Raw genomic sequence first — 24,032 nt, forward strand, 5'->3', positions numbered from 1 at the left:
TGACAATTCCTTACAAAACTAAACACGCTCTTACCATATGATCCAGCAACTGTGCCCTGTGGTATTTACCCAGAAGAGTTGAAAGCTTATGTCCACACAAAAACCTGCACATAAATATTCACGGCAGCCTTACTCATAATTGTCAATACCTGGAAGCAGCCCAGGTGTCCTTCAGGAAGTGATGGATAAACAAACTGGGGGACATTCAGACCACGGGATGTTATTGGTGCCAAAAAGAAAATCAGCTGACAGCTGTGAAAAGATGTGGAGGAAACTTAAATGTTACTAAGTGAAAGAAGCCAGTCTGAAAAGGCTACAAACTGCCTGATTCCAACTCTGTGACGTTCTGGAAAAGGCGAAGCTATGGAGACAGCAAAAGGACCGGTGCTTGCCAGAGGGGGGAGGGATGACTCGGTGGGGCACGGGATTTCCAGGGCAGTGAGACTACTCTGTATGACACTGTGAAGGTGGATACAGGTCTCCATCCAATTGCCTCAACCCACGGAATGCACAGCACCGAGAGTGAGCCCCGATGCCAGCTGTGGACTCTGGGCGATGAGGTGTCAGTGTTCGCTCATCGACTGTAGCAAATGTAGCCTCAAATTCAAGATCTGAATGCAGTAACAGGGGAAACTGTATGTGTGCCTGTGGGGGACAAGGTGGTATATGGGAACTCTATATATTCTGCTCAACTTTTCTGTAAATTTAAAACTAGTTTTAAATTTAAAATAGTTTATATAGCTCTAAAAATAGTTTATTAATTAAAAATTGTTTTCAGGAAGGTTGTGAGTATATTCACCCATATCCAAATGACATTTGCAGCAGTATTTATAGTAGCAAAAACCTGGGAATAAGGAAATGTGCTTTAATGGGCAACAGTCCAACTGCAGGATAGAAGATTATGCAGTCATTAAAAAGCAAGACACAGTTCTTCACAGGAAAGGATCTGAGATGTATTGTTATGAGGGAACCATACTAAAATTTGCAAAACCAGCAGGGACAGTATATGTTTCTGCAGAGAGGAAGGAAAATATACAGACATGTTTGTTTCAGCATGGAACATGGCTGGAGGGGAAAACAAGAAACCAGGCCACAGTCTCTGGGGAGAGCCACAGGTGGTGGGGGGAAGAGGCTGGAGAGGGAGGGTGGCAGAGATTTTTTTCTGAATACCTTTAGTATATTTTAAATTCTGGGCCTGGGTCTGTTTTACCTATTGAAAAATCAACTGTACAGTATATTTTAGAAAGACCACTGTGAAAAAACAATGGGCAAAATTAAAGCATCTGGATGGGTATAAAAAAGGGGGGGTCCAGTGTAGGCCAGGCCATGGGTCTGCCTGCAGCCTCTCCACTGGGGCTGAAAGCCCTCCCACAGGCCCTGAGCCCTGCCCTCGTCTGGCTCACACCTTTCTTGTTCTGGTTCATCCAATGTTCAGGGCCCAGCAAGGCCCTGGAGGTGAGATGTGGGCCGGGCTGGGGCCAGGCCTGAGGGAGACCCTCAAACTCCACCGACCACCCAGCGTTCTGGGAAGTCACTGGGAGGCGTGGCTGGCTCAGAGGAGGGAACTGTAAGCAGCAATATGGGGCTGGGGGCTGAGCCAGGCTTTACTTGAAGCCCAAATCTAAGGAGGATCTGAGGGAAGGGAGGGAGGGTGATGGGAGGGTAGCCGGGGACTGGGGGAAATTGCTCCATGCCTCAGTTTCCCCACAGACACAGTCTTCTCTGGCAGGGGATGCCTGAGATGACCTGCTTCCAGAGAACTGGGGCCTCCACTGGGTTCTGAGCCCTAAATGTCAAGTCAGACTGAGTAGGGATTGGTAAAGCTCTGCCCCTGCTTCCAGCCCCTTGAAGTGGTGACAAACCCAGTTTTGGGGTTTGAGGGTCAGGTGGGAGGGTGGGCTGGGGCCTTCCCACCAGAATCCAGCCAGAAAACCCAAGGGTCCTTCTTTTCTAAAACCTCCACCCTCCCCTCTAGGATGGGGACCCTGTAGCTCAGTGGTATGTTGCCCACAAGGCATTCAGGCCCTGCCCCCTCCTGGAGCAGCCCTTTGGCACTGCACTTTTGGCGCTGCTCCAGGGGGTCTTCGCCAGGACAAGGAAAATGTTTTTGTCTAGAAGGGCCCTCAATGGAAGGATGGATTTTGTGGTATCTGGCAGCCAGCATTCTCCACGGCAGTAAATCCTGCCCTGACTCGCTGTGTCCACCTGGGCAAGATGCCTGACTTGGCCTCTCCTCTCACCCACGGCCCACCCCGCCCACAGCACGGCCTCCTAGCTGTTGCAGGGGCAGGGGTGGGTTCAGCCAGCTTGTTCCAGCCCAAGGCCTTTGTGCTCTGTTCCCTCTGCCTGGAACACCCTTCCTCCAAAGTACCTGGAGACTGGCTTCTTCTGGTCCCTCCCTGACTACCCCCAGCTAAGGACAACCTCACCACATCTGTGTCATATAAATATACACACACACACACGCACACACGTGTGTATATATATATTTTCTTCTTGATTTTTTTAGAGAGACACTGCTTTGTTGCTCCCCTTATTCAGGCACTCACCGGCTGATTCTCCTGGGTGTCTGACCAGGATCGCACCGCAACCTCGGTGTATGGGGAGGACGCTCCCACCAACGGAGCTCCCCGGCGAGCGCCTACCTGTCTTCCGTCTCACCTTGGGTTTATCTCTTGAGCACAGTTCATGCCCATTTGCATGTTTGCTTCTTTTCTTTTCCTACCTTGTTTTACTGTTTCTTCCTCCAGACCAGACTTTGCGCTCCGGGAAGGCGGGGACCTTGTTGGCTGATGCGACCCGAGGCTTGAGACTATACACAGGTAGGTGCTCAGTAAACGTGTAGGTGAATTCTGACTCCTGACTTGGAGACCTGAGTATGGATGGTTTCTCTCCCTGCCCCGCAGCCATCATCTAATGGGATGGAGCGAGGGGGGATCCTGCCCAGAGCTGGCACCCAGGAAGCAGGGCTGGGCCACATATTTACGGAGCCCTGCTGTTTCCAGGTTGGGTGCTGACCCATGGGTGGTAGCCAGGATATGTCCCAGCCCTCAAGGAGACCCATGTCCCACTAAACAATACATGTGATGGCGACATGGGATTTAGGAGCTGGTAAGTGCTACGGGCAAAAGTGGAAGAGGGAAAGGGGGTGTGGTGCCCTGCTGGCCAGGTGGGATGGCATGTAATGGGGTGTCAGGGAGGCCTCAGTGAGAAAGGTGACATGAGCTGAGAACTGAAGAAGGTGAGGGGGAGAGAGAGCTGTGGGACTTCTGGGGGAAGAGCAGTCCAGGCAGAAGGAACAGCAAATGCAAATGTCCTGGGGCAGGACTGTGTCTGGTGTATTGGAGGAACAGTGAGTGAGCAAGGGGAAGAAAAGGAGGTGAGGGCAGGGTGGGGACAGGGGCAGGTTGTGCAGGGCCTTGTGGAGGACTAGGGCTATTATCCCAGGAAGGTGGGAGCGCTGGAGGGCTGTGGGCAGAGGAGGGGCAGGACCTGACTCAGGTGCCCATAGGCATCCCCTGGTGGCTATGGCGGGAGAACAGCCTATTGGTTGGGGATGAGAGTAAACTCAAGGACACCAGGGAGGAGGCTGGTGCAGCAACCCAGGGAGAGAGAAAGACTACCTGGATGGGGCAGTGATGGTGGTACCACGTGGGAGGAACCTGGACATGCACACATTTTCCACGGAGGAGAAATTTTTCATTGGACCAAGGGTGACCAAGTGGAGTAAGGAGGGCACCTGACTCGTGCTCACAGGCGCTCTCTGGTGACTGCTGAGGGGGAGAACGGACTAGGGGTGGGGGCAAGGGAGGGAGCCCGACCAGGATGGAGGCGAGTGCACTGGTCCAGACAGGTGATGGTGGGGGCTGGGCCTGGGGGCAGCCATGGAGGGGGAGAGAACAGGGCAGATCAGGGATAGACTCTGAAGGCAGAAGGACTCACAGGGGGGTGAGAGCAAGAGGACCCAGCCCCTTAGGCCCAGGCAGCAAGGGCAAACCCCTGCCCCAAGGGCCCTTTTGATAGCCGATAGCCTAGTGTGTCCTGCTGGACCAACAGACACCTCAGTCCACATCCAACATAACTTTGTAAAGAAATTTGTGGGATATAATTTTGCTTTTGAGGTCCCCCTGACCCACTGGGTTGCTTCGTTCCCAGTCACTACGACCACTCCCACTTGGAAAGTCTTTCTGAGACAATTAACATGTTGTGTCCCAACAGTAGCTACAGTAATAAAACAACGCTGAGTGCCCACTGTGAGTACTCTCATGTCACCTCTGGGCCTTGGTTTCCTGTCTGTAAAATAGGACTAATATGAATAGCTGGCAGGTGGGAAAGGCTCCAGGGTTTTTCTCTTCTTGTCTTACTTGGATCACTTACATTTTCTTGGGTTACAATAACTCAGAGATGCCCTGGCTGAGCAGGCCCTGTAGGCTTGGCTCCGCTGGGAAGAGTGTCACAGGGCCATGGTTCTCAGGGATTGCCTGCTGGGGTGGGAACGTGAGGTCCTCTATTGCTCCCCAGCTGAGCTCTCCCCTAGGCTGGGCCTGTGGTCTTGCCATGTCCTCTGCCACATGCCCTTCCCCCTCATGCACATCTGGAAAGTCCTCTTCACCCTCACCTGGGGGCGGGGGGAACTCTGGCAAAGGTCCTCCACTGTCCTAGGCAGGGGCTGCTAGGGCAGGAGGTGGGGTTCTAGGCAGAGGGGTGGGGGAACTGGATGCTCTGGACAGGGGCCTGTGTGTGGGATGGGGATGATGTCAGCCCCTCACAGCCTAGTAAATGTTTATGAGCAAGGGGGCCTGGGTTTTGGGGCTCCCTGGAGCCAGCAGGCAGCTGCTCCCTCCTGACCCATTCTGGGGGGCCTGGCAGATCTGCTTCTACACTGGCAACCAGCCCACCCGAGGGTTGGGTGGGTGGTGAGCAGTCCCTGGCTGAGTTGTCTAGAGGGGAAACCAAGGCTGGGAGGTAGGAAGTTTGGCTGGCTGGGAACCTTCCCTTCCCACCTGGCATGAGGTTTGGGCTTTAGAGAGAGGTAGTGGGGGAGGCTGAGGAAGGGTGTGCAGGAGAGGGAGGTGCAGGAGGATCTGGTTCTGGCTGCAGTTCTGGGACTAAGTGACTAGGTACAGGCCCTTGGATAGATACCTCCTTGCTCCAGCCCTCAGGACCCTCCATACACTGGGTCTGGGTCCGTAGTACCTACTTTAGAATTTGTCACCCCTGATGACTGAGGCAGGATGAATGGGAAGAGGAAATGAACAGGGAGGCAGGGGCAGAATGTGGACAACACAGAGCAGGGAACCAAGGGGTAGCCATCCATCCAGCTGAGCGTGGTAGGCTCTGCCCCCTGCCGGCCACTGAAGGAACAGACCAGGCTGGTGTAGGAGCAGAGGGGCCTGGTCCCCCAGAGGGTGTGGGAGGGGGGCTTATCCCCAGGATATAGTCGTTTCCCTCCTCACTAAATATCTTATGAGGGACCCTGTTACCCCCTTGTAAGGCGGCAAAACTGAGGGTAGAGCCACAAAATAACCAAGTACTGGAACTAGAAGGCAGGTCTGGAAGCCCAGCACCCTCTCAGGGCTCAGCCAGAAGTCTGGGCCCCACCCCCTCCTAGCCCATGGGCAGGGTGGGGATGTCTCCATCCTTTCTCAGGGAACCCAAGTCCAGGCTCTGGGTGCCTGTGCCTATTCCAGAGAGGGTGTTCTTGGCAGGGGTCCCTCACCATCGAGGGTTGGGGGGTGGGGGTGGGGAGACAGAGTGGGCAGGGCCAGAAACGACCTGGAGTGGCTATAATGGGGCAATAAAAAATCAGCAGTGGTGGGCCAGCAGCTGACAGCAGCAGTGCCCGGGCTGTGCTCTGCAGAGGTTTAATTTTAGCCATCAACACCCGGCTGAGTTATTACCTGGGGTGGACAGAAGAGGAAAGCAAGGCTCCAAGTTTGGCTTTCAACCATGTCTAGGCCCCGGGGGTGGGTGTGAGAGAAAGAAGGGACAGGGAGGGCAGGGGTAAGGAGGGGGCATGAGGGCTGTAACCAGCTTAGCCTGTTCCTGTTGCCCCCAAGGCCATCTGCAGAGCCCCAGACCCCGCCATGGCACAACCCTGCTCCCCAGAGTGGGGACTGGAGAGCCCTAATTTATGACCCATCTCAGCGAGTTGGAGCAAGCCAGACCTTCCTCTCCAGCTGCCAGGAAGCACCAAGCCAGTTCTGCAGAAAGCCTGGGGGCTGAGCCGGCCAGTATTCTGTGGCTGCCTAAATCACTGTGCCTGACAGGTGGCGGCTGGTGAGGATCTCCAGTCTCTCCTCTTGTTGCTGCCATGGGCCCCTGCCCTGCAGGCACCTGGTGGCCTGTCACCAACCTGTCAGATGGGGACAAGGCTCCGGGGCTAGGCCATCTGGGTCTCTCTGCTCCAATGCCCAGGAATTTGAAGTCAGGCTGTTCGTGGGCCCTGGGCATGTTTTCCACATGCTGTTGGCTTTGGGGAGAGGCCCAAACAGAAGATGGCCTATGACCTGCAGGGGAGCAGCAGGAAGGGCTGTGGGTGGCTGACCCAGCTCCCACTCACAGGTTCCTGTCCCCCAACACCCTTTCCCTCCTTCAAGGCCCAGCTGGTGCTTCTGGCTTGGTGAGGGAACAAACCTAGATGCCTAACCTCCTGCTCCCTTCCTCGCTTCCTCCCAAATCCACCCTGAGTCTCCCTCGCTGGCACTGGCCTGTCATCATCACTCTGGAGAGCAGGGGAGGAGGAAAGGAAGACGCAAAGACACAAATATACACAGAATTTAATTTTAGGGGGATTTCCTCTTGCCCAAGGTTGAGGGAGGTGGTGGGACTCACACCTTGGGCTCTGCGAACAACTCCCAGCCCTCCAGTTGGCCCATCTTGACCAGGGCAGCTGCCATGCCCATGTACACGCAGGCTGTAGCTCCAATCCCATAGCTGTGAGCTGCGAAGGGGAAGAGGGTGGCGTGAGGGACCGTGGGGCTTGCCCATGCCCACCCCAGGCAGGCAACCCTCCCTCGAGGGATTAAGTCACTTAACCCTCTGAATTTGAAGGTGTGTGAAAACTGAGGCAGAGAGAGGGGCAGGAATACAGGTTGTCAGGACTGGGGGGAGGGGCAGGGGCACATTCAAGCTGCTGGGTGGATGCCTCATCGGCAAGTCACAGCCTGTGCCCTGGTCACAGGTACTAGGCCCTGTGTCTGCCCCATGGTTTGTGAACCAAGAAGCAGGTTGCTCCTGATGGCCTGAAAACTGCCACCAATGATAGGGTTCTGCTTGTTCTGTGTGGGGCTCACACCCCTTCACAGGCTTGGGGCGCATGTCAAACCCAGACCTCACCCAAGATCTCAAAGCAAAGGCAGGATAGTGCAGGCTTTCTTCCCCCTATGCAGTGCCCTCCCTCTCTGCCCAGCTGGCACCTTCCACCAACACTCCCAGCCTGCTGGGCCAGGGCAGCTGACCTGAGTGTGGCCTCTGAGGCTGTGGGAAGAACAGTATCTGCTCCATTTCAGGTGGCTTCACCATTCCAGGCTGGCCTGGGCCAGTCCCCTCCCACTAGGGAGGCATGCTCTGCTGGGTCCCAGGTGACCTCAGGCCACCTAAGCGCCCTCTCTGAGCCTTAGTCCCTGCATCTGTAAAGTGTGGACAGTGAATAGCATCCCCACAGGGTTGTGTGTTCAGTCAGCCAGGGCTGTGGGCACTGTGGAGAGAGATGGTAGTGCAAGAACCAGTACCACCTTCTTTGTGCTCATAGGCTGGTGGCGGAAACAGGCAGTGACCTCAAATTCTCTGACAGAGCACAACAGACAAAGGAGGGAAATATGAAGAGAGGGTGGTGGGAGTCCGAGATTGTACACAGACAAGTTGGTGAGAGAGAGAGCTGTGCTGACATCTGGAGGAAGGGCGTTCAAGCCAAGGACAGCTTGTGCAAAGTCCCTGGGCAGGATGGTGCCTGGCATGTTGGAGGAACGGGGAAGAGGCCCACACGGCTGCAGCAGAGAGAGCAAGGGGGAAAAGGGAGGAGGGGAGGACTTGGTGAGGTGGGTGTACAGTAGGTGCTCAAGCAGCAGCAGCTGTTACTATTATTGAACTGGCTGGTGGCTGAGGTTCAAAAGCACTGGGAGCTTTCATGGTGACTGCCACCTCCTCTGCTGGAGCAGGCATCCTACACACCCAGCCTTGCCTGGCCCCTGGTCAGGGGATGGAACACAGAGAGAGGAGGGGCAGTGGAGGGCAGAATCGGGGAGCTCACTCACTGCGTGCTCCCAGGGTCAGGCCTCCAGCGCAGCCTCCGATGAAGTAGTTCAGGGGGTCATCGGGCTTCTGTCGGACCTGGGCACTAACGCAAGAGGCAATGCCAAATATGGCACCAATGGCGGCTGTGGAGCAGATGGAAAGGGGTGGGCACTGAGTCAGGGGCCCAGAGGGGCATGACGGCCAGGCCAGTGCCAGGAGGGACCCTGAGGAGAAACAAGATGCCCCCCAAGCTTGTTCACCTGCAGTAAATGTGTACCGTCCTGTCCTGGCCACTCCCTCCAGGAAGGAGTCAGGGGGCCTGAGTGCGACGCTGTAGGCAGAGGTGATCAGGCCTGCAGGATAAGAGGGGTAAGGTAGCTCAGACCTGGGCCTCTGCACTGAGGGGTGGCCCTGGCTGGGAGCAGGCTCCTCTGTCACCTGATAAACTCTCCCCCTCTTGGTCCCCATTGCACCCTCCAAGGTATCTCACCTGGGACGGGAACCTGGATATGCTGCTGCGAAGCCTAGTCTCTCACTCTGCGTCCAGCCCCTAGGCCTCCCTCCTAAGGTCTAACCAAGTCAGCTCCTGTAGAAGGCCTACCTGGGTCCCCATCACTTTCCTGGGCCCACCGCAGGGCACCAGCCCAGCACACAGAGGACAAGAGGACGGGCCCAGGGCCTCAACAGCCAGGCTGCTCCCCAGCCTTGAGTGCAGGCTTGGCTACCACAGCTGCACCCCCATAATCCCTGGCACCCAGGTCCTGCTCCCATCAGGGGTTCTATTCTCCTGTGGGGCCCAGGGCTCCATGGCCTAATCCTCCTTGGGAGAAGCTTGGCTCCTGCGGCTGCCAATGCTTACTTGTCACCACCCAGGGCCCCCTTCCCACTGGCAGCTCCGGCCTGGGCCCGTCCCTCATATATGACTGGCCTTGCCCCTGCCATCAGCTTTTCCATCTCTGCTGTTGGCCTGACCACCTTGCCCTTGACACTGGCTTTGATGCATGAGGAATCCGAGTAGAGGCTGGGCCTGAAGCTGAGTGCCAGGTGGGTGGCAAGGACCAAGGTTCTATCCTGGAATATCCTGAGTGAACACTGATCTGGGTTGGTACGTGGGTATGGGGTAGGGCTGGGGCTGGCCCTCGGGCAGCCTCCCCCACCAGACCCTCCTCAGTGAATGGGCAGACAAGGGCCCCCTGGCTGTTTGTCGCCAGAACAGCCCAACACGGGGCTCTCTCCATCCTCCAGCTGACCCTGCTTAGTGCAACAATGCACTCCTCCTCTCCCTACAGACCCCAAGCATTGCCTAGTTACCAGCAGTTACCTCTTGGGGCAAGCCCATTCTATTCCAGACAAAAGAGAATTGTCACTTACTAGGTGACAAGCATTGCCACTGCCCCACTCACTCTCCTCAGGGTCTGAGGAGCTCAATACCCTTATATCTGTTGCTTCATGGGAGGGGAGGGGCCTCAGAGAGACAGAGTGACTTGCCTGAGGTCACTAAGCAGAGCAGTCTGGAAGCCAGGTGGATTTGACCCTAGGGCCATGGTCTACCCCTCAGGCAGCCCAGGGGAGTAGGCTTCACCCAGCCCCCAAGCCTCCAACTTCTCAGGACCCACCCATGGGACCTTCCAGGCTGAGTAGTACCTCCCACCTTAGCCTAGGCTTGGATTCAGTCACTGGAGGCTTTGTGGGGCACTTTTCACTCTGGGCAGTGGGGTTAATCTTCAGAGCAACTGTGAAGAAGGCCAAGACTGCCACCTCACTTGCCAGATGGGTAAAATGAGGCCCCGGGATGAGGGAAAAAGAGCCACGTATAAAGAGGGCTCTAGTCCACCTTCAATACACATAATGTTACATGCCACATTTATCCACTAAAAAAATAAAAAAAATAGAGGGCTCCCATGTGCAAGGCCCTGGTCCACAGGCTCTCCAAATCTTATTTCTCCCCACTTGACCTCAGGAAGGCTGGAGGCTGGCAAGGGGGTAGTGGGGCCAGACTCTGTTCCAGCCCAGCAAGCACTTCCCCCCAGGCACTCTCTTTCACACATGGTTCCCCTCCCTCGTAAAGAGACTTAATCAGTGGGGCCTCCCAGTTCTGCCTGGGATCCGGTGAGTCTTGATCTCAGGAGCTGGGCCAGGAATGAGGATCTTAGGACACCCTGAAGGGGAACCACTGACAAGATTCAGTGATGCCCCCAAACTAGTCATGTGGTGAGTCCCGGGGAGCACCTTATCAACCCCATCCCATATGCCTGTGGTTCTGGCCATGTTGGACACATAAAGTGCCCCAACCATCCTATATGCCCTTAGAAGTCCTTCAACTGGGAGCAAATGACCTGAGAGGCCCCTGATTATCCCAAGGTCAAGACTGCTCTACCCCAACTCTCCCCTAGCAATCATCCAGTATGGTGACCTGACAGAGCCTACCCCTCCAGGAGCTTGCTCAACAGCTCAGATGCTAGGACCCCCAGCACACAAGGATCTTACTCACACCTTTCCACAGCCCCACTACCCCTTCCAAAGGCCCCTTCTCCAATCCCTCAGCCTGTTCCTGGCTTCCTCTCAGTCCCCCATAGTGACCTCCGGACACAGTGCACATTAGTTTATTCATTCATTTAGTTATTGTGTGCCATCTTTCATTCATTCACTCAGTTACTGTGTACCCACATGCATCCATTCATTCAGTTACTCAGGACCCTGGTTCATTTATTCATTCCCTCACAAATAGTTACTGTGTACCCACAACCATTCATTCAAAAATTCATTCACTCACATAGTTACTGTGTACCCGGATTCATTCATTCATTCATTAATCACAGTTACTGTCTTCCTTCCTTCAGAAACAGTTATGGTGTGTCTACAAGGTGTTGGGCTCTGCTGACAGTAGGGCTCCTCCAGGGGCTCACCAGTTAGCTCAGGGAAGCCAAACATGAAACCAGTTCTCTTATGAGGGCTGAGGGGAGGTAGGGAATGAAGGAATGGGTAGGTGAGGGAGGATCCAAGAGCATGTTTAAGCCAAGTTCTGTGTGTTGAATGAGAGCACACACTCCTACTCCCACTCCCAAACACTAGCATTAACGTCCTTCTCAGTTTCAAAATTCCTAAAGCAGCGATTTTCAACTGGTGTGCAGTAGGATTAAAAAAAAAAAATATGGCTTTATTGATTTCAGAGAGAGAAAGGGAGATGAAGAGAGAGATAGAAACATCCATGATGAGAGTCATTGATTGGCTGCCTCCTGCACCCCCCACTGGGGATCCAGGCCACAACCCAAGCATGTGCCCTGAACTGGGAATCTAAGAGGGATCTCCTGGATCATAGGTTGATGCTCAACTGCTGAGCCATGCTGGTCGGGCCTGCAAGAATTTTTAAAACATGCAATACCTGACAATTTAGTCAGGGTCACTGATCTCTTTTCCCTTAGATTGCCAAATAAATAAAATGACAACAGCCAACACAACAATAGCCATCTGGTGTCAACAAATAAAAATTACACCTTTTTTTTGGTCAGGTAGGTAAAAAATATATTTTTTGGTATGCTGCAGAATTTTAGTAATTAGTTTGTGTGTGCCACAAGATGAAAAAAGTTGAAAAATCACTGCCCTAAAGCATCTACTCCAAATCTTCTCCCTGAAAGCCCCACAAACCCCTCAGTCGACCCCCTCCAGCTTTAATTTCCCAAGACCCAACCACGACCTTCCAGGCATTTGCCAATGTCAGCATCTCCCCATAAGCACCTACCAGAATAACTTCTCCTACCTTCTCCTACAGTGAGCCAATCCCACCCTGTGCAGCCCTCCCAGGCTTTCTAAGGGCCCCCATAGAGATCCCACCACACACCCTAAACCATCCCAATAACTTGCCATTCAAGCAGACTCTATATAATCCATTTCCTGGGACTCCCTCTTCAACCCTTTCTCTTGACCACCCTCCATAAGGACCCTGTGCACACATTCCTTGCCCCAGCCACCCCCAGGAGATCAGCAGACCTGGATTTACAGCCTGGCTTCAAAAGACCCTGGGGCAGTTAATTCACCTCTTCAACCCTCAGTTTCCTCCTCTGAGAAATGGAGATAACTAAATATGCAGATAATGACAGCAATTATTAGGTCTACCCTAACGCAAATGCCTCCCGGTGTTGACTCAACTTCTGCCATGTCCTGTTTCAGGAGCCAGAGATACGGAGGTGGCCAAAACCACATTTACTTCTCAGGGAGACTGAGAATGAAAGGGGACTGGAAGGGGGAGACTCAGGGGTCTCCCCTGCAGGGGAATGTCAGTGCTGTGGGTCCCCTCACACCCCTAATGCTTTCCTTATAGTAGTCCCTGACTCACTTCACCTACCACCTCTTCAGCATCCCTAGGATCCCTCTGGTGGCCTCAATAAAACTTCAGATGTCACTGACCACACAACTGTTCTGGATTCTAAAAAGACCTCACTCCAGAACTTTCTCAAATCTTCTGTACCCCATTCAGACATCCCAATAAAAAGCCATAATCCGCCCCACCCCAAATAATCTCAACGTTACCCCGTTGGAAAGTCTCATGACCCTCCAGCTCCTTTGACCCCGATAATGGCCCTGTCCCACTCCGCGACTTCCGAAGAGCCCGGTGATCACTTCGACAACAACCCCCAACCCCAGCACCCAGGGACCGCTTCTGACAATCCCCGTGACCTGCCTGTAACATGTACCATGACCTCCCGGTGCCCTCCAACCCCGCCCCCCAGCCCCCAAAACGTCTCTCTCACTTAAGAGTTCCCTGTGATCGCCCCAGACACCCCGTCGAGGACCACGTACCACTCCGCGACACTCCCAGCCTCCCCGCGCCGTCTGAATTAGTCCGACACCCCACAACGTCCATCTCATACAGGACCTCCCCAGCGCCCCAAGGCATCCCCAGACACCCTGACGACAACCACACGCCACCCCGCGAGATCCCCAGCCCCCAGGCCACCCTCGGATAGCCCCTAGCGGCCCTATGACCTCCCCGCACCCTCCGCCCTCGGGGCCCGGCCGGCCGGTGCTCACCAACAGCACCACTGATACTAGTGCTGGCGTAGGCCTTGCGGTGACACTCGGTGCCGTCGGGGATGTCCCAGTACCTCTGAAGAAGGACCCGCGCCATGGCTATGCACCCTGAGCCCCTCACTGCACAGCCCACAGTCCCCAATGGCCAAGGGCAGCCGCCGCTTGCTATCGCGAGACTTCCTGGGCTGCGCGCGCAGCATCCCAAGCGTGCAACTTTATTGAGAGCTGCGACTATGGACACGGGCTGCGCGCACGCGCCGAGTTCGGAACTGGCTCGAAGGAAGAGCGCGTGCTCCCCGGGCTGATTTCTGGAGGGGGAAACTGAGGCGAACCAGGATCAGTGAAGGCAGATCTCGCTAGTTCTAGTTGAGAAGCCCTAGGTTAGGAAAAGTCTAATTCCCGGAGGTGAGGCCTAATCTAGGGGTTGGACGTAATAGGTACTAGGCATATCGCCACGCACCGTTTAGGGCGCGGGCGGGGCGGGGCATAGGGAAAATAGGGCCACTTCCCGTGGCAGAATCTGCCTGAGGGCGTGGTCACGCGCTGTGGCCCGCCCCCAAGTCCGAGTCTGAACCGCGTGCGACTATTTGGGGGCGTGGCCAGGGTCAAGGGCGGGGCTTGACGGGAAAGGGAACCACCTTAGCGCTAGGATCTTAGAGCGACTTGGCCCGTGCCCAACTTGCGGCTGGTCCAAATCCTGCGTCAGACGAAGTACACGCTTTGCTTGGGGACGTGGCGAGAGCCAGAGACATAACCTGTAGGGAACTTGGCCAATCCGAAGCTGTACGGTTGCCTAAGGGGCGTGGATGTGCCCAATAGTGTGGATCTGGGAGATGCGCAGCCAATTCCGGGGACGGGATCAGACTTGTTGGGTCGCGGAATCCGGACCAATCCTGGTGTTAGCTCCTGAGCACAGTGACCAATTCCGTTGCCAGAGCCCGAATGGGGCGTGCCGTCGGAGGACAAGATCGGGCCCAGGGGCGGAGTTTCAAGGTTCCGGAACCGGTCCGGGTGTTTGGGTTTGAGGAGGGCACCACCCAGTCGGCTGCGGCCTATCGCGCCGAGGTCCTGAGCAGGCCTCTGGGGGCGTGGCCCATCCGGGGGCCCGCACGGGTCCCAGGCTGCCCGGGGGCGTGGCCGGGCTGGACCGCCGCGGGGGCCATGTCCGCGCCGCCGCCCCTGCAGATCCGCGAGGCGAATGCACACCTGGTGGCCGTGCACCGGCGCGCGGCTGAGCTGGAGGCGCGGCTGGACGCGGCGGAGCGCACGGTGCGCATCCAGGCCGAGCGCCTGGCCCACCAAGACCAGCAGCTGCGCGCCGCCCTGGACGAGCTGGGCCGCGCTAAGGACCGGTGAGGCCCGGGGCCCGCCAGGTGAACTTCTAGGAGGAGGTGGGCGGAGGCGGAGCCGAGATTGGAAAGGGAGCCCTGGCACGGGGAACCGAATTCACTTACGTGGAGGCTGGACTACTGGAGGGATTGAAAAAACAAACACCAAAGAACTTGAATTAGTCATCAGCATGTAAAGAGATGTTACACAAGTGTGGATTTTTAACTTAAAAGTGTCCCACAAGGTAAAATCAGCTGGTACTGAGTGGTGCAGGATCCACCGACTTCCTTTAGTAGATCATGGCAGGTTCTTGAACAGAGGAGGATGTGGTCTATCAGAAGTTTTTGAAGAGTCCCTCTAGCAGCTGAGAATTGAAAGGGATGAGGCAAGTGCCCAGGGGGAGGTACTGGGGCCCAGGTGGGAAACAATTCAGAGGTGGTTGGATTAAGCGCCTCATCTTTACTAAGCACCTACTCTGTGCCAGACACTGTCCTGGGTACTAGGGCACATCTACGCAGCTCTGTCCTTAGGCAGACACATCACTAGGCAATTACAACATGGGGTGATTTGGGGATGTTGTGATGGAGGTGTACACAAGGTTCTGAGGGTACCAAGAGGGAAGGCTTCCTGGAGGAGGAGCCATCTAAGCTGAACAACAAATAGGAAAAGATGAAGAGAGAGAACTGCAGGAAGAACTAGGGAGAGCCATGAGCTTGTTCAGGCTGGGTGGCTTAAACAACAGACACTTATGGAGGCTCTGAAGTCCAAGATCAAAGTACTGGCAAATTTAGTTCCTGGTCCTTACAGGACACAGAGAGTGAGCAAGCTGTCTGGTGTCTCTCCTTATAAGAGCGCTAATCCCATCCTGAGGATCCCACCCTCGTGACCTCATCTAACCTTACCTTCCAAAGGCCCTCACTTTCAAATATCACACTGGAATGTAGGGATTCAACTTACAAATTTGGGAAGGACACAACCATTCAGTCTTTAACAAGGGGAAGCCTTGAGGCAGTGATGAGAAGCATGTCCTTTATTCTGATGATGGGGAGCCTCAGAGATCAGGAGTAGGGAGAGGAGCACCTCTGGTCCTCCAGTACCATTACTACCAAGTTTTGTCTTCCTGCCAGCGAGATTGCCACTCTCCAGGAGCAGCTGCTGACCTCCGAGGCCACTGTCCACAGCCTGCAGGCTGCCGTGCACCAGAAGGACAAGCTCATCAGGCAGCTGCAGCCCCGGGCCGAGCTGCTGCAGGACATATGCCGCCGGCGACCACCCCTGGCTGGGCTGCTGGCAGCCCTGGCTGAGGCTGAGCGCCTAGGTCCCCTGCCAGCCAGTGATGCTGGCCACCCACTCTCTGGTGGGCCCAGTTTACTCCTTGCCAACAGCATTGGGGAGGAGGGGGACAGGGATCAACTCCAGCCAGCAGTGTTTGGGACCACTGTGTGAGCCCCAGAGCACAGATTTCAGAATGGAGACAGAGGGTGCCTGTGGAGAATTTTTCCATTGCTGTGGACATCCTTAAGGGTGGGGAGGGGTTTCACCAGTGTCCCAGAGGGGAGGTGGCAGAGGCATAATCCTTTCCAAGCATCAGACCTGCTAAAAAGTCATAGGTTTCAAATGGTCAGCCTGCAGGCCAAATGAAAATGTTCAGCCCAGACAGAATTTTTTTAAAAACAAAATTTTGAATCAATTATCCTTCTTGAAAAAGTGGCAATGTTTACACACAAAAATCTGGATTTCTGGCTTCAGACCTGGCCATACCTGCTTGGATCTGAACCCAGAATACCTTCTTCAGCCAGAGTGTGAGTGTTTTTTTTTAAATATATCTTTATTGATTTCAGAGAGAGGAAAGGAGAGGGAGACAGAGAGATAGAAACATCAATGATGAGAGAGTCATTGATCGAGTCCACAACCCGGGCATGTGCCCTGACCGGGAATTGAACCCCGATCACCTGCATCCTAGGTTGACGCTCAACCGCTGAGCCACGCCCAGCCGGGCTGGGGTGTGAGTTTTTAATTAGCCCCCTCATCTCTCTTAGGGCCAGATGTCCAGGCCCCAAAGCATGAGTTTGAGATCTCTCTCTGGTGGAGGCAGGTGGCATCCAGTTCCAGATTATTCGACTGTCTTGTCCCCCTTTCTTCCCGTCCAGATTTTTGTTCATCCTTAAGCATCCTCCATCCCAGGCTAGAGCTTTTTCTTACTACATCCCAGGCCTGAATTATTTTTATTATTTTTAATCCTCACCCAAGGACATGCCTACTGATTTTCTAGAGAGAGGGAAAGGGAGAGAAAAACATCGATCAGTTGCCTTCCCGTACACACCCTGACTGGGGATCAAATCCACACCACCTAGGTATGTGTCCAGACAGGAACTTGAACCTGCGACTTTTCAATGTACAGGATGCTCCAGCAGAGCCACACCAGCCCCCAGACCAGAATTAAGAACTTCAAGCTTCATGCTGTTTGTATTAATTATTTTGAAGACAAATTTTTAATCCTAGATATTTCTCCCGTCCTTCCCTCAACCTCTGACTCAGAAGGCAGTGCGTGTGGGGCATCTGGTGGCAGCCAGGCTGTACTGCCCAGGAAAACTCAGGCATCCTTTAGCCTTTTCTTGATAACATGTTGCCTTAAGGCCTTTACACTGGCTGCTCCCTCTGCCTAGAATGCACTTCCTCCAGGTGTCCTATGATTGGTTTCTTGTCACTCAGGTCTTTGCTCAAATGTCACCTCCTCAGAAAGGCCTTCCCTGACTACCTGAAGTAATTCCTCCCCGCCCCTTGCTGTTACCATTACATTTACTTTTTCTTTATGGAACTTACCATCAGAATGTAAACTCCATGACGGCAGGGTTTTTGTTCTGTCACCAGTACTTGCTACACCCTGAGACCCCAGAAGGAGCAGGATGGTCTGTGGGCCCTGAAGGGAGTCGGGTCTCCAGCACTGATGACCTCCCCTCCACACTTAGTCCAGCTTTTGTAGTAAGCAGCTGGCTCCTTTTTTATAGTCCCTAGAGAATCTATTTTTTAACTCCTTTTTTCTACACTGCCCTCTTGGCCAGAGCCATTCAGGGAGTTTTGTTTTCTCAAACCAGGGAACCCTGTACTCTTCTCAGCCCAGCCTGAGCTGTTTCCCGCTGCCTCCTTACTCAGGAAATTGTCATACCAGGAACCGTTGTGGGGCAGGGCCTGTTCCAGCTGGAAAGGTTGCCACCCATCCCCAGACCTCAGGATGGTGCCTGTTGTCTGCCTGGTATCTAACACTGACCCTTCAGTGTATAACAATATCCCCATTTTCTCCTCTGGGTGAATAAGGAAGGGGGGCTGTTTGTATGAGGGGAGGCAGGCTGGGGCCTGTGTGAGCTCAATAAATGGGGTGATTTGTCAGCCTTGGTCCTTCCTCCTTTTTTCCAGGTGTGGGGGGCTGGAGAGGTGACATCTGTGCAGTTCCTGGTCTAGGGTGGGGCCCTGCTGGGCGGGGGCTTGTTACAGTTACAGGAGCTTGTGCCACAGGCACTCTACACAAACACACACACACACTAATCTTTGCAACCACCTATGGACACAGGCTTGCCCCATTTCACAGCTGGGAAAGAGGCTAAGAGGTGAAGTGAAAAGGCCTCTGGGTCAGGAGGGTCTGGGCTACTACCAGTTTTGGAAGTTATTGTTGAAATTCTGATTCTCTTAAAGATGTCAAACAGCTACAATTGTGGATAGATTTTACATTTTCCACAGGGAAAAAGCGATGTAACACTCATTAAAAAACACAATGCAGTATTTCTCTGACTACCCAAAGAATTTTGGACTGCAGCAAGCCATTGGAATTTGTGCAGCAGAATGTCACTAGATTCTCAGAGCTGACAGTGTAACATCAGCTGTGGCTTGAATTGCAACGCTGGGTCAGGAATTCCTGACTACACACCATTGTGCTGTGTGCAAGGACGGGAGGTCCCCAAAGGGGGCCCACGTTTTTGTTGTTAATCCTCACCTGAGGATATTTTTTCCAATGACTTTTTTTTTTTGAGGGTGGAATGGAGGGAGGGAGGGGGAGAGAAACATCATGTGAAAGAGACATGTTGATTGGCTGCTTCCTGTACACACCCCGACTGGGTCCAGAAATGAACCTGCAACCAAGGTATGTGCCCTTAACCAGGAATCAAACCCATGACCCTTCAGTTTGTGGGCTGACTCTAACCACAGAGCCACACCAGCCAGAGTGAGGGCCCACATTTTAAGTCCTGGGAAATCCAATGTTTTTGTTAATTCTCATATAAGGATGTTTTTTCCATTGTTTTTCAGAGAATGGGGGTGTGGGGGAGAGAGAGAGAAACATCAATGTGAGAGACACACATTGACTAGGGGGTGGGGAGCAAACCTGAAACCTAGGTACTTGCCCTTGACCAGGAATTGAACCTGTGACCCTTTGGTGCGCGTGCTGACACACTAACCACTGAGCACCCTGGCCAGGGCTCAACATCCTTTTTGATCCTGTTGGTTGGTGTAATGCTCTGTTGGCAAAGATGCCCAAAATCTGGACTGAAGGCCTTCTCTGATGGTGCCCTTGGTTCCTCTTGGATTACAGCAGGTCCATTGTTTGGTACTGCAACCCCCTGGCTCACCAGCTTGTCATGAAAAAGCCCACCAAGTGATGTTTGAGAACTGTAAACCAACTACCAAAAGACCCATACAACAAAAACACCATGACTGGCCCCTCAATAACTGCCAGGAACTACTTTGACCGACTTAACTCTGCTGTGACCTGGCTCAGCTAGCACTGGTCTCAGGACCTCCCATTGAACCTGACCCTAGACCACCTCCAGTCCTTTTAACCTCAAAACCCCTCAGCAGCTTTGGCTGCAGCCCTGTGAAAAGGGGTAGGGGGCCAGTGAAGGCCAGAGTGGAGAGGGGCCCTGCCTCAGATCACATAGGAATTGGACCTTGAGCCTCTCTCCATTCAAGACACTGTGATCCCTTCAGGGCTGGGGCCTGCCCTTCCTCATTGTGGCCAGAAAGAGACCCCCAACCTACACCCTGGTCTGGGCCTGGCTCTATCCCAGGCCTGAGCATTGCAGGGTTGAGAGTAAGCAGCACAGTGGGTGGGCAGGGGTGCCAATGACAGCACTGCTCTGTCCCTCCTGGCCCTGCTATTCAGCACAATCAGGGTTACAGCCAGGGCCCCTCCCAGTCTCCAGAGCCACTGTCCCTTAGCAACAAACCAACCAGGCAAGACACACTGCCAACACTGGACAAAGCAGGCAGGAACCAGTGGAGTGACCATCTGGAGGACTCCAGGACAGACAAGGCGAGTTGAGTGAGTAGGGGGCACCCGGCTTGTAGTCTGGCTGGCTGAGCAGGAAACCCACTTGACCTCTCTCTCACCCAGCTGCCCAGAAAGCCTGGACCTAACATGGATGCGGTGGATGCCACTGTGGAGAAGCTCCGGGAACAGTGCCTGTCCCGAGGGGCCTCTGGCATCCAGGGCCTGGCCAGGTGAGCTGTCCCCTCACCCCTTCCTGACTATTCAGTCCCAGGGACTGTTCTCCAACTGCAACCCCTGCCCCCAGGTTTTTCCGCCGCCTGGACCAGGACAGGAGCCGATCCCTGGATGCGAGGGAACTCCAGCAGGGTTTGGCTAAGCTGGGGCTGGTGTTGGACATGGCTGAGGCAGAGGGCGTGTGCAGGAGATGGGACCGTGACGGCAGTGGGACACTAGACCTGGAGGAGTTCCTGAGGGCACTGAGGGTGAGGAGGGGCTGACTAGGGGCAAGCAGGTCCCTTTACTCAGCTGTCTGGCGGCACTGGGGGGTAGGGGTGGCTGTGTTGAATTCTCAGTGGGCTTACCTGTGTCAGCAGACACCAGACACCCAGGAATTCATCACTAAGAGAATCAGGGACCCCCTGCACTCTATGCCTGGAGGGGTTGGGGTCCCTCAGTCACCAATCTCCCTCCTTTAGCCTCCGATGTCCCAGGCCCGGGAGGCGGTCATTGCAGCTGCATTCTCCAAGCTGGACCGCAGTGGAGATGGTGTGGTGACTGTGGATGACCTCCGGGGAGTATACAGCTGCCATGCCCACCCCAAGATACAGAGTGGGGAATGGACTGAGAAGGAGGTGCTCCGCCGCTTCCTGGACAACTTTGATTCCAATGAGAAGGATGGGCAGGTAGGTGCCTACGGGGTACCCCAGCTCTTCCTGCCCCAGCTTTCCACCCCTACTTAAAGCCTGTCTGCCCCTAGGTCACCCTGGCTGAATTCCAGGATTACTATAGTGGCGTGAGCGCCTCCGTGGATACAGATGAGGAGTTTGTTGCCATGATGACCAACGCCTGGCAACTGTGAGCAGTGTGCACTCTCAGCTGGCACCACTGTAGCATAGAGGACTCTACCATGGCACACCCTGAGCTTTCAGCTGGGCAGCCCCAGGGGTGGGGGCTGGAGGGGAGCAGGGAGGATTGAAGCTGCAGAACTGGTTGGACCAGGTCTGAGGCCCTTCCCTGGCCACCAGCCCAAGTGGGACAATGCCCCCCAGGCCTCATGAGGCCACTGCAGATGCCCTCCCCAACCCAGTTCTGCTCAGTGAATGCTTGATCTTGTTAGCACCCCCACCCCTGCCCTTCCTTTGTGGTCCCTGGGAAGCCAGGAGGCCCCTGGTGTGTGTGTGTGGGGATGTTTGAGAATGTGGTGGGGGGTGGGGGATGGGAAGCAAATGGCTCTTCTGTGAAGCGAGGCTCTGCACTGAAGTGGCAGGTCTTGGAAAGCAGCAGACTGCCCTGTCCAGGCGTGGAGTGTGGAGCAGGGGCCCAGAGCAGCAGGCAGGCCAGGCTGCTCGAAGAGCCTTGCCCTGGGAGGCAGAGGTCATTCCTGGCTAGGCCCTTGGGATTCCTGAGGCCCCTGGGGCATGCAGGAGGCCAGGGGTTTAGTTAAAAGTTTTAATGTAGTTCCCAAATACATTTCATATGACAATCTTACATAAATGTTCCAAAACACATGGGCATTATCTGGTTTTACTTGTCACTAGTTGGCTAAGGCTTAAAGCAGAGAAGTGTGGCCAGATCTGCTGGAGGGGGAGGGGCTTTGGTGTCTTCCCATGGCTCAGGCTCTGGCTGCAAAGAGTTGACCCAAGGTGTGGGTGGCACAGCTGCGGAGACCAGGCCTTCTCCCTCCCTATAAGAGTGGGCTGGGTAATTTCTTCTGAAATCCCTTGGGGGCCCTGTTCACGGGGACCTTCTTTGCAGGTGGGCAGTACCCAGATGGGCTCTTGGCCTTACTTTGGAGTAGGGTGGGCACAGTACCCGCTTCTGTGCGTACTGCGAGTGTTGGGATGGCAGCCTGTAGTCTGGAACCAGTCCCCTGCCCCTCCTCAAAGGCCCTGCTAGGGATCCCCTCTGCCTGTTATGGATGCCCCTGGCCCTGGATGGTCTTGGGAGCGGTAACATCCAGGGCTGGGCAAAGAATGGCCATCAGCAGAAAGCAGGTGTGTACCTGGGTACCTGATGATGAGTGACCCACATGATGGGGACAAGCAGGAGGGGAGGGGCGCGATGTGCTCCCAGCTGTATGCCCACCCCCTTCGCCATCAGCGCCTGTGGGAAGCAGTGGCCTCACCATCAGGTCCCCACTCTGGAAGACATCCCATCCCCCAGGGTCAGGCCTCCGTACCAAGATGTCACCCTTGGGGCAATGGCAATGAGTGAGAGGGGATCTAGGAAACAGCCCCTGAGCGCCCTCCTAGATCTAGTGACCCTTTTCTAGATAAGCTCTCTCCAGGTATGGCCTCAATACCCCATGACAGCCTGCAGGAACTCCAGGTGGGGAATAAGTGGGGGCCCTCAGAGCACCCCCAGCTCCTCAGTAAGGCCCCAGCACACAAGCCGTGACCACAGGGAGAACGAGGACGTTGGAGTTGCACCTGCTCAACACACAGGAGTGTCTTAATCTAAGAAACCAAACACAAAGCCTTAGGGGAAAAATCTAAAAATATACACCCCTAATGAGAAGGTGGGAAAGGGGGAATAAAGATAGTAGTTAGCAGAACATCCAGCAGGGCCAGTGTTTACACTTGTGGCAACAGACCTGGCAGCCTGGGCAGGTGGCAGGAACCCACGGGTGTATCGGCGGCATGAGAGGGGTGAAGAAACCAGGCACCCCAGTCCCAGTGAGAAGCCGTGACAAGTCTTAATGTGCCATTTCAATTCAAAGAGGGGAGGGAAGAAATGTTCTTTTTGTTTTGCTCATCAATATGATGAGGTCTCGTGTCCCAAACCACATTCAGGCAGTTCCCGAGTCTGCTTCTGAACGGGCCATGCGGATCCGGACTGTGGCCAACCCAGCGGGGAGTGTGGTTCCCAGGCCCCGCACCTCGACGCTGCCGGGGAAGGGCGGGCGGGTAGATGGGTGGACAGACGGACAAAGCAGCAGGCTCCTGGGTGGCCAGGTCCCGGCGCTATGTGCTCCCAGCCGTTTGCCCGTCCCCTTCGTTGTCAGCGCCTGTGGGAAGCAGTGGCCTCGCCATCAGGTCCCCACTCTGGAAGGCACCCCATCCCCCAGGGTCAGGCTTCCATACCAAGATGTCACCCTCAGGCCAACAGCAATGGGTGAGAGGGGATCTAGGAAACCAGCCCCCTTGTGCCCTCCAGGGCAGGGACTGCTGGCTCACCGCCTCCTGTGGCCCCTGACGGAGCTAGGACATCGTCATCATCACTGTCATCCTCATTGGATGGGGCTGCACCAGGCTCAGGGGCAGGTGTTCTGGTCTCCTGTTCCTGCTCCACGCGGCTGCGCAGGGCGAGGATGCGGTGGTGCAGGGCGGCATACAGCTGGCCCGTGTCCTTGGAACTGGCCTGGGGAAGGCAGAGAAAGTACTGATTATGAGGCCTCAAGGGGAAATCGCCCCCTTGGGCTCTCCTCAACCTGGGACCAGAGACCAAAGCTCCCACAGTCTGGGGATCACCCCTCCAAGGGGCTCCCAGAGCCTGTGGCTGGGCCAGCCCTCGGTGACAGTGGCATTCTTGCCTCTTATTTTGGGGATGAAGCCTCCCTGCTCTCTCCCTGGCTCATGCCCTCAGTGCAGTGCCGACTACTAACCTGCAGAGGGGCACCCCTCCACCTAGCCATGTGGTGACCAACTGCATGTCCCAAGAAGCTTCTCTCCTGTGGCAGGTCAGGGTCATTGCCCTGGTCGGGGTGGGGGCTGGGCTGTTCGGGCAGCCCAGCCTGTCCCTGGGGCTGCTCACCGAGATCAGGAAGACCTTCACGCCCTGGTCCTCTGTATCCATGGCCGTGATTCGAATGCTCTTCTCACTGGCCTTGTCAATCTGCATCTGGGCCCATAGCTTGGTGTTGAGGATCAGCCGCAGGCTCCCCTGGGTCCGCATCACTGCAACCAACAAGGCCTCTCAGCCCTGGTCCCCACCCCCAGCCCAACAGCCAGCTAGAACAGAC

At 55.0% G+C, this 24,032-nt stretch overlaps 4 protein-coding genes across 11 annotated transcripts in view; 2 read left to right on the top strand and 2 right to left on the bottom strand.

Moving 5' to 3' along the window:
- Nucleotides 1-6,761: 6,761 nt before the first annotated feature.
- NDUFA11 (NADH:ubiquinone oxidoreductase subunit A11) lies at nucleotides 6,762-13,402 on the bottom strand. Its single transcript, XM_016197983.2, has 4 exons — nucleotides 13,264-13,402; nucleotides 8,496-8,588; nucleotides 8,256-8,378; nucleotides 6,762-6,943 (listed from the first exon to the last, which is right to left on the bottom strand). The coding sequence occupies exons 1-4, from the start codon at nucleotides 13,358-13,360 to the stop codon at nucleotides 6,831-6,833; spliced, it is 426 nt and encodes a 141-aa protein (XP_016053469.1). The 5' UTR covers nucleotides 13,361-13,402; the 3' UTR covers nucleotides 6,762-6,830.
- A 1,022-nt stretch (nucleotides 13,403-14,424) lies between these two features.
- On the top strand, nucleotides 14,425-17,148 carry VMAC (vimentin type intermediate filament associated coiled-coil protein). Its single transcript, XM_016197945.2, has 2 exons — nucleotides 14,425-14,615; nucleotides 15,720-17,148. The coding sequence occupies exons 1-2, from the start codon at nucleotides 14,425-14,427 to the stop codon at nucleotides 16,036-16,038; spliced, it is 510 nt and encodes a 169-aa protein (XP_016053431.2). The 3' UTR covers nucleotides 16,039-17,148.
- A 2,826-nt stretch (nucleotides 17,149-19,974) lies between these two features.
- Nucleotides 19,975-21,111, top strand: CAPS (calcyphosine). The gene is made up of 4 exons (XM_016197905.2): nucleotides 19,975-20,082; nucleotides 20,157-20,334; nucleotides 20,548-20,754; nucleotides 20,829-21,111. Exons 1-4 carry the CDS (start codon nucleotides 20,000-20,002, stop codon nucleotides 20,928-20,930), a joined length of 570 nt encoding a protein of 189 aa, XP_016053391.1. The 5' UTR covers nucleotides 19,975-19,999; the 3' UTR covers nucleotides 20,931-21,111.
- A 395-nt stretch (nucleotides 21,112-21,506) lies between these two features.
- The window catches only part of RANBP3 (RAN binding protein 3), a 55,992-nt gene continuing 53,466 nt past the window's right edge, over nucleotides 21,507-24,032 (bottom strand). For 5 of the 8 annotated variants that reach the window (XM_016197903.2, XM_016197902.2, XM_016197901.2 and 2 more), the window contains 3 exons: nucleotides 23,825-23,967; nucleotides 23,248-23,431; nucleotides 21,507-23,078 (listed from right to left, as the gene is read on the bottom strand). In XM_016197903.2, the coding sequence (XP_016053389.1) occupies nucleotides 23,035-23,078; nucleotides 23,248-23,431; nucleotides 23,825-23,967 (371 nt within the window). In that variant the 3' untranslated portion in view covers nucleotides 21,507-23,034. Of the gene's footprint in view, nucleotides 23,079-23,098; nucleotides 23,432-23,824; nucleotides 23,968-24,032 lie in introns of those variants that run through there. The other 3 variants (XM_087816687.1, XM_087816686.1, XM_016197898.2) reach the window with 1 other exon arrangement.

This window comes from Miniopterus natalensis, chromosome 4, assembly GCF_054644295.1.
Source record: "Miniopterus natalensis isolate mMinNat1 chromosome 4, mMinNat1.hap1, whole genome shotgun sequence".
NCBI lineage: Eukaryota > Metazoa > Chordata > Mammalia > Chiroptera > Miniopteridae > Miniopterus > Miniopterus natalensis.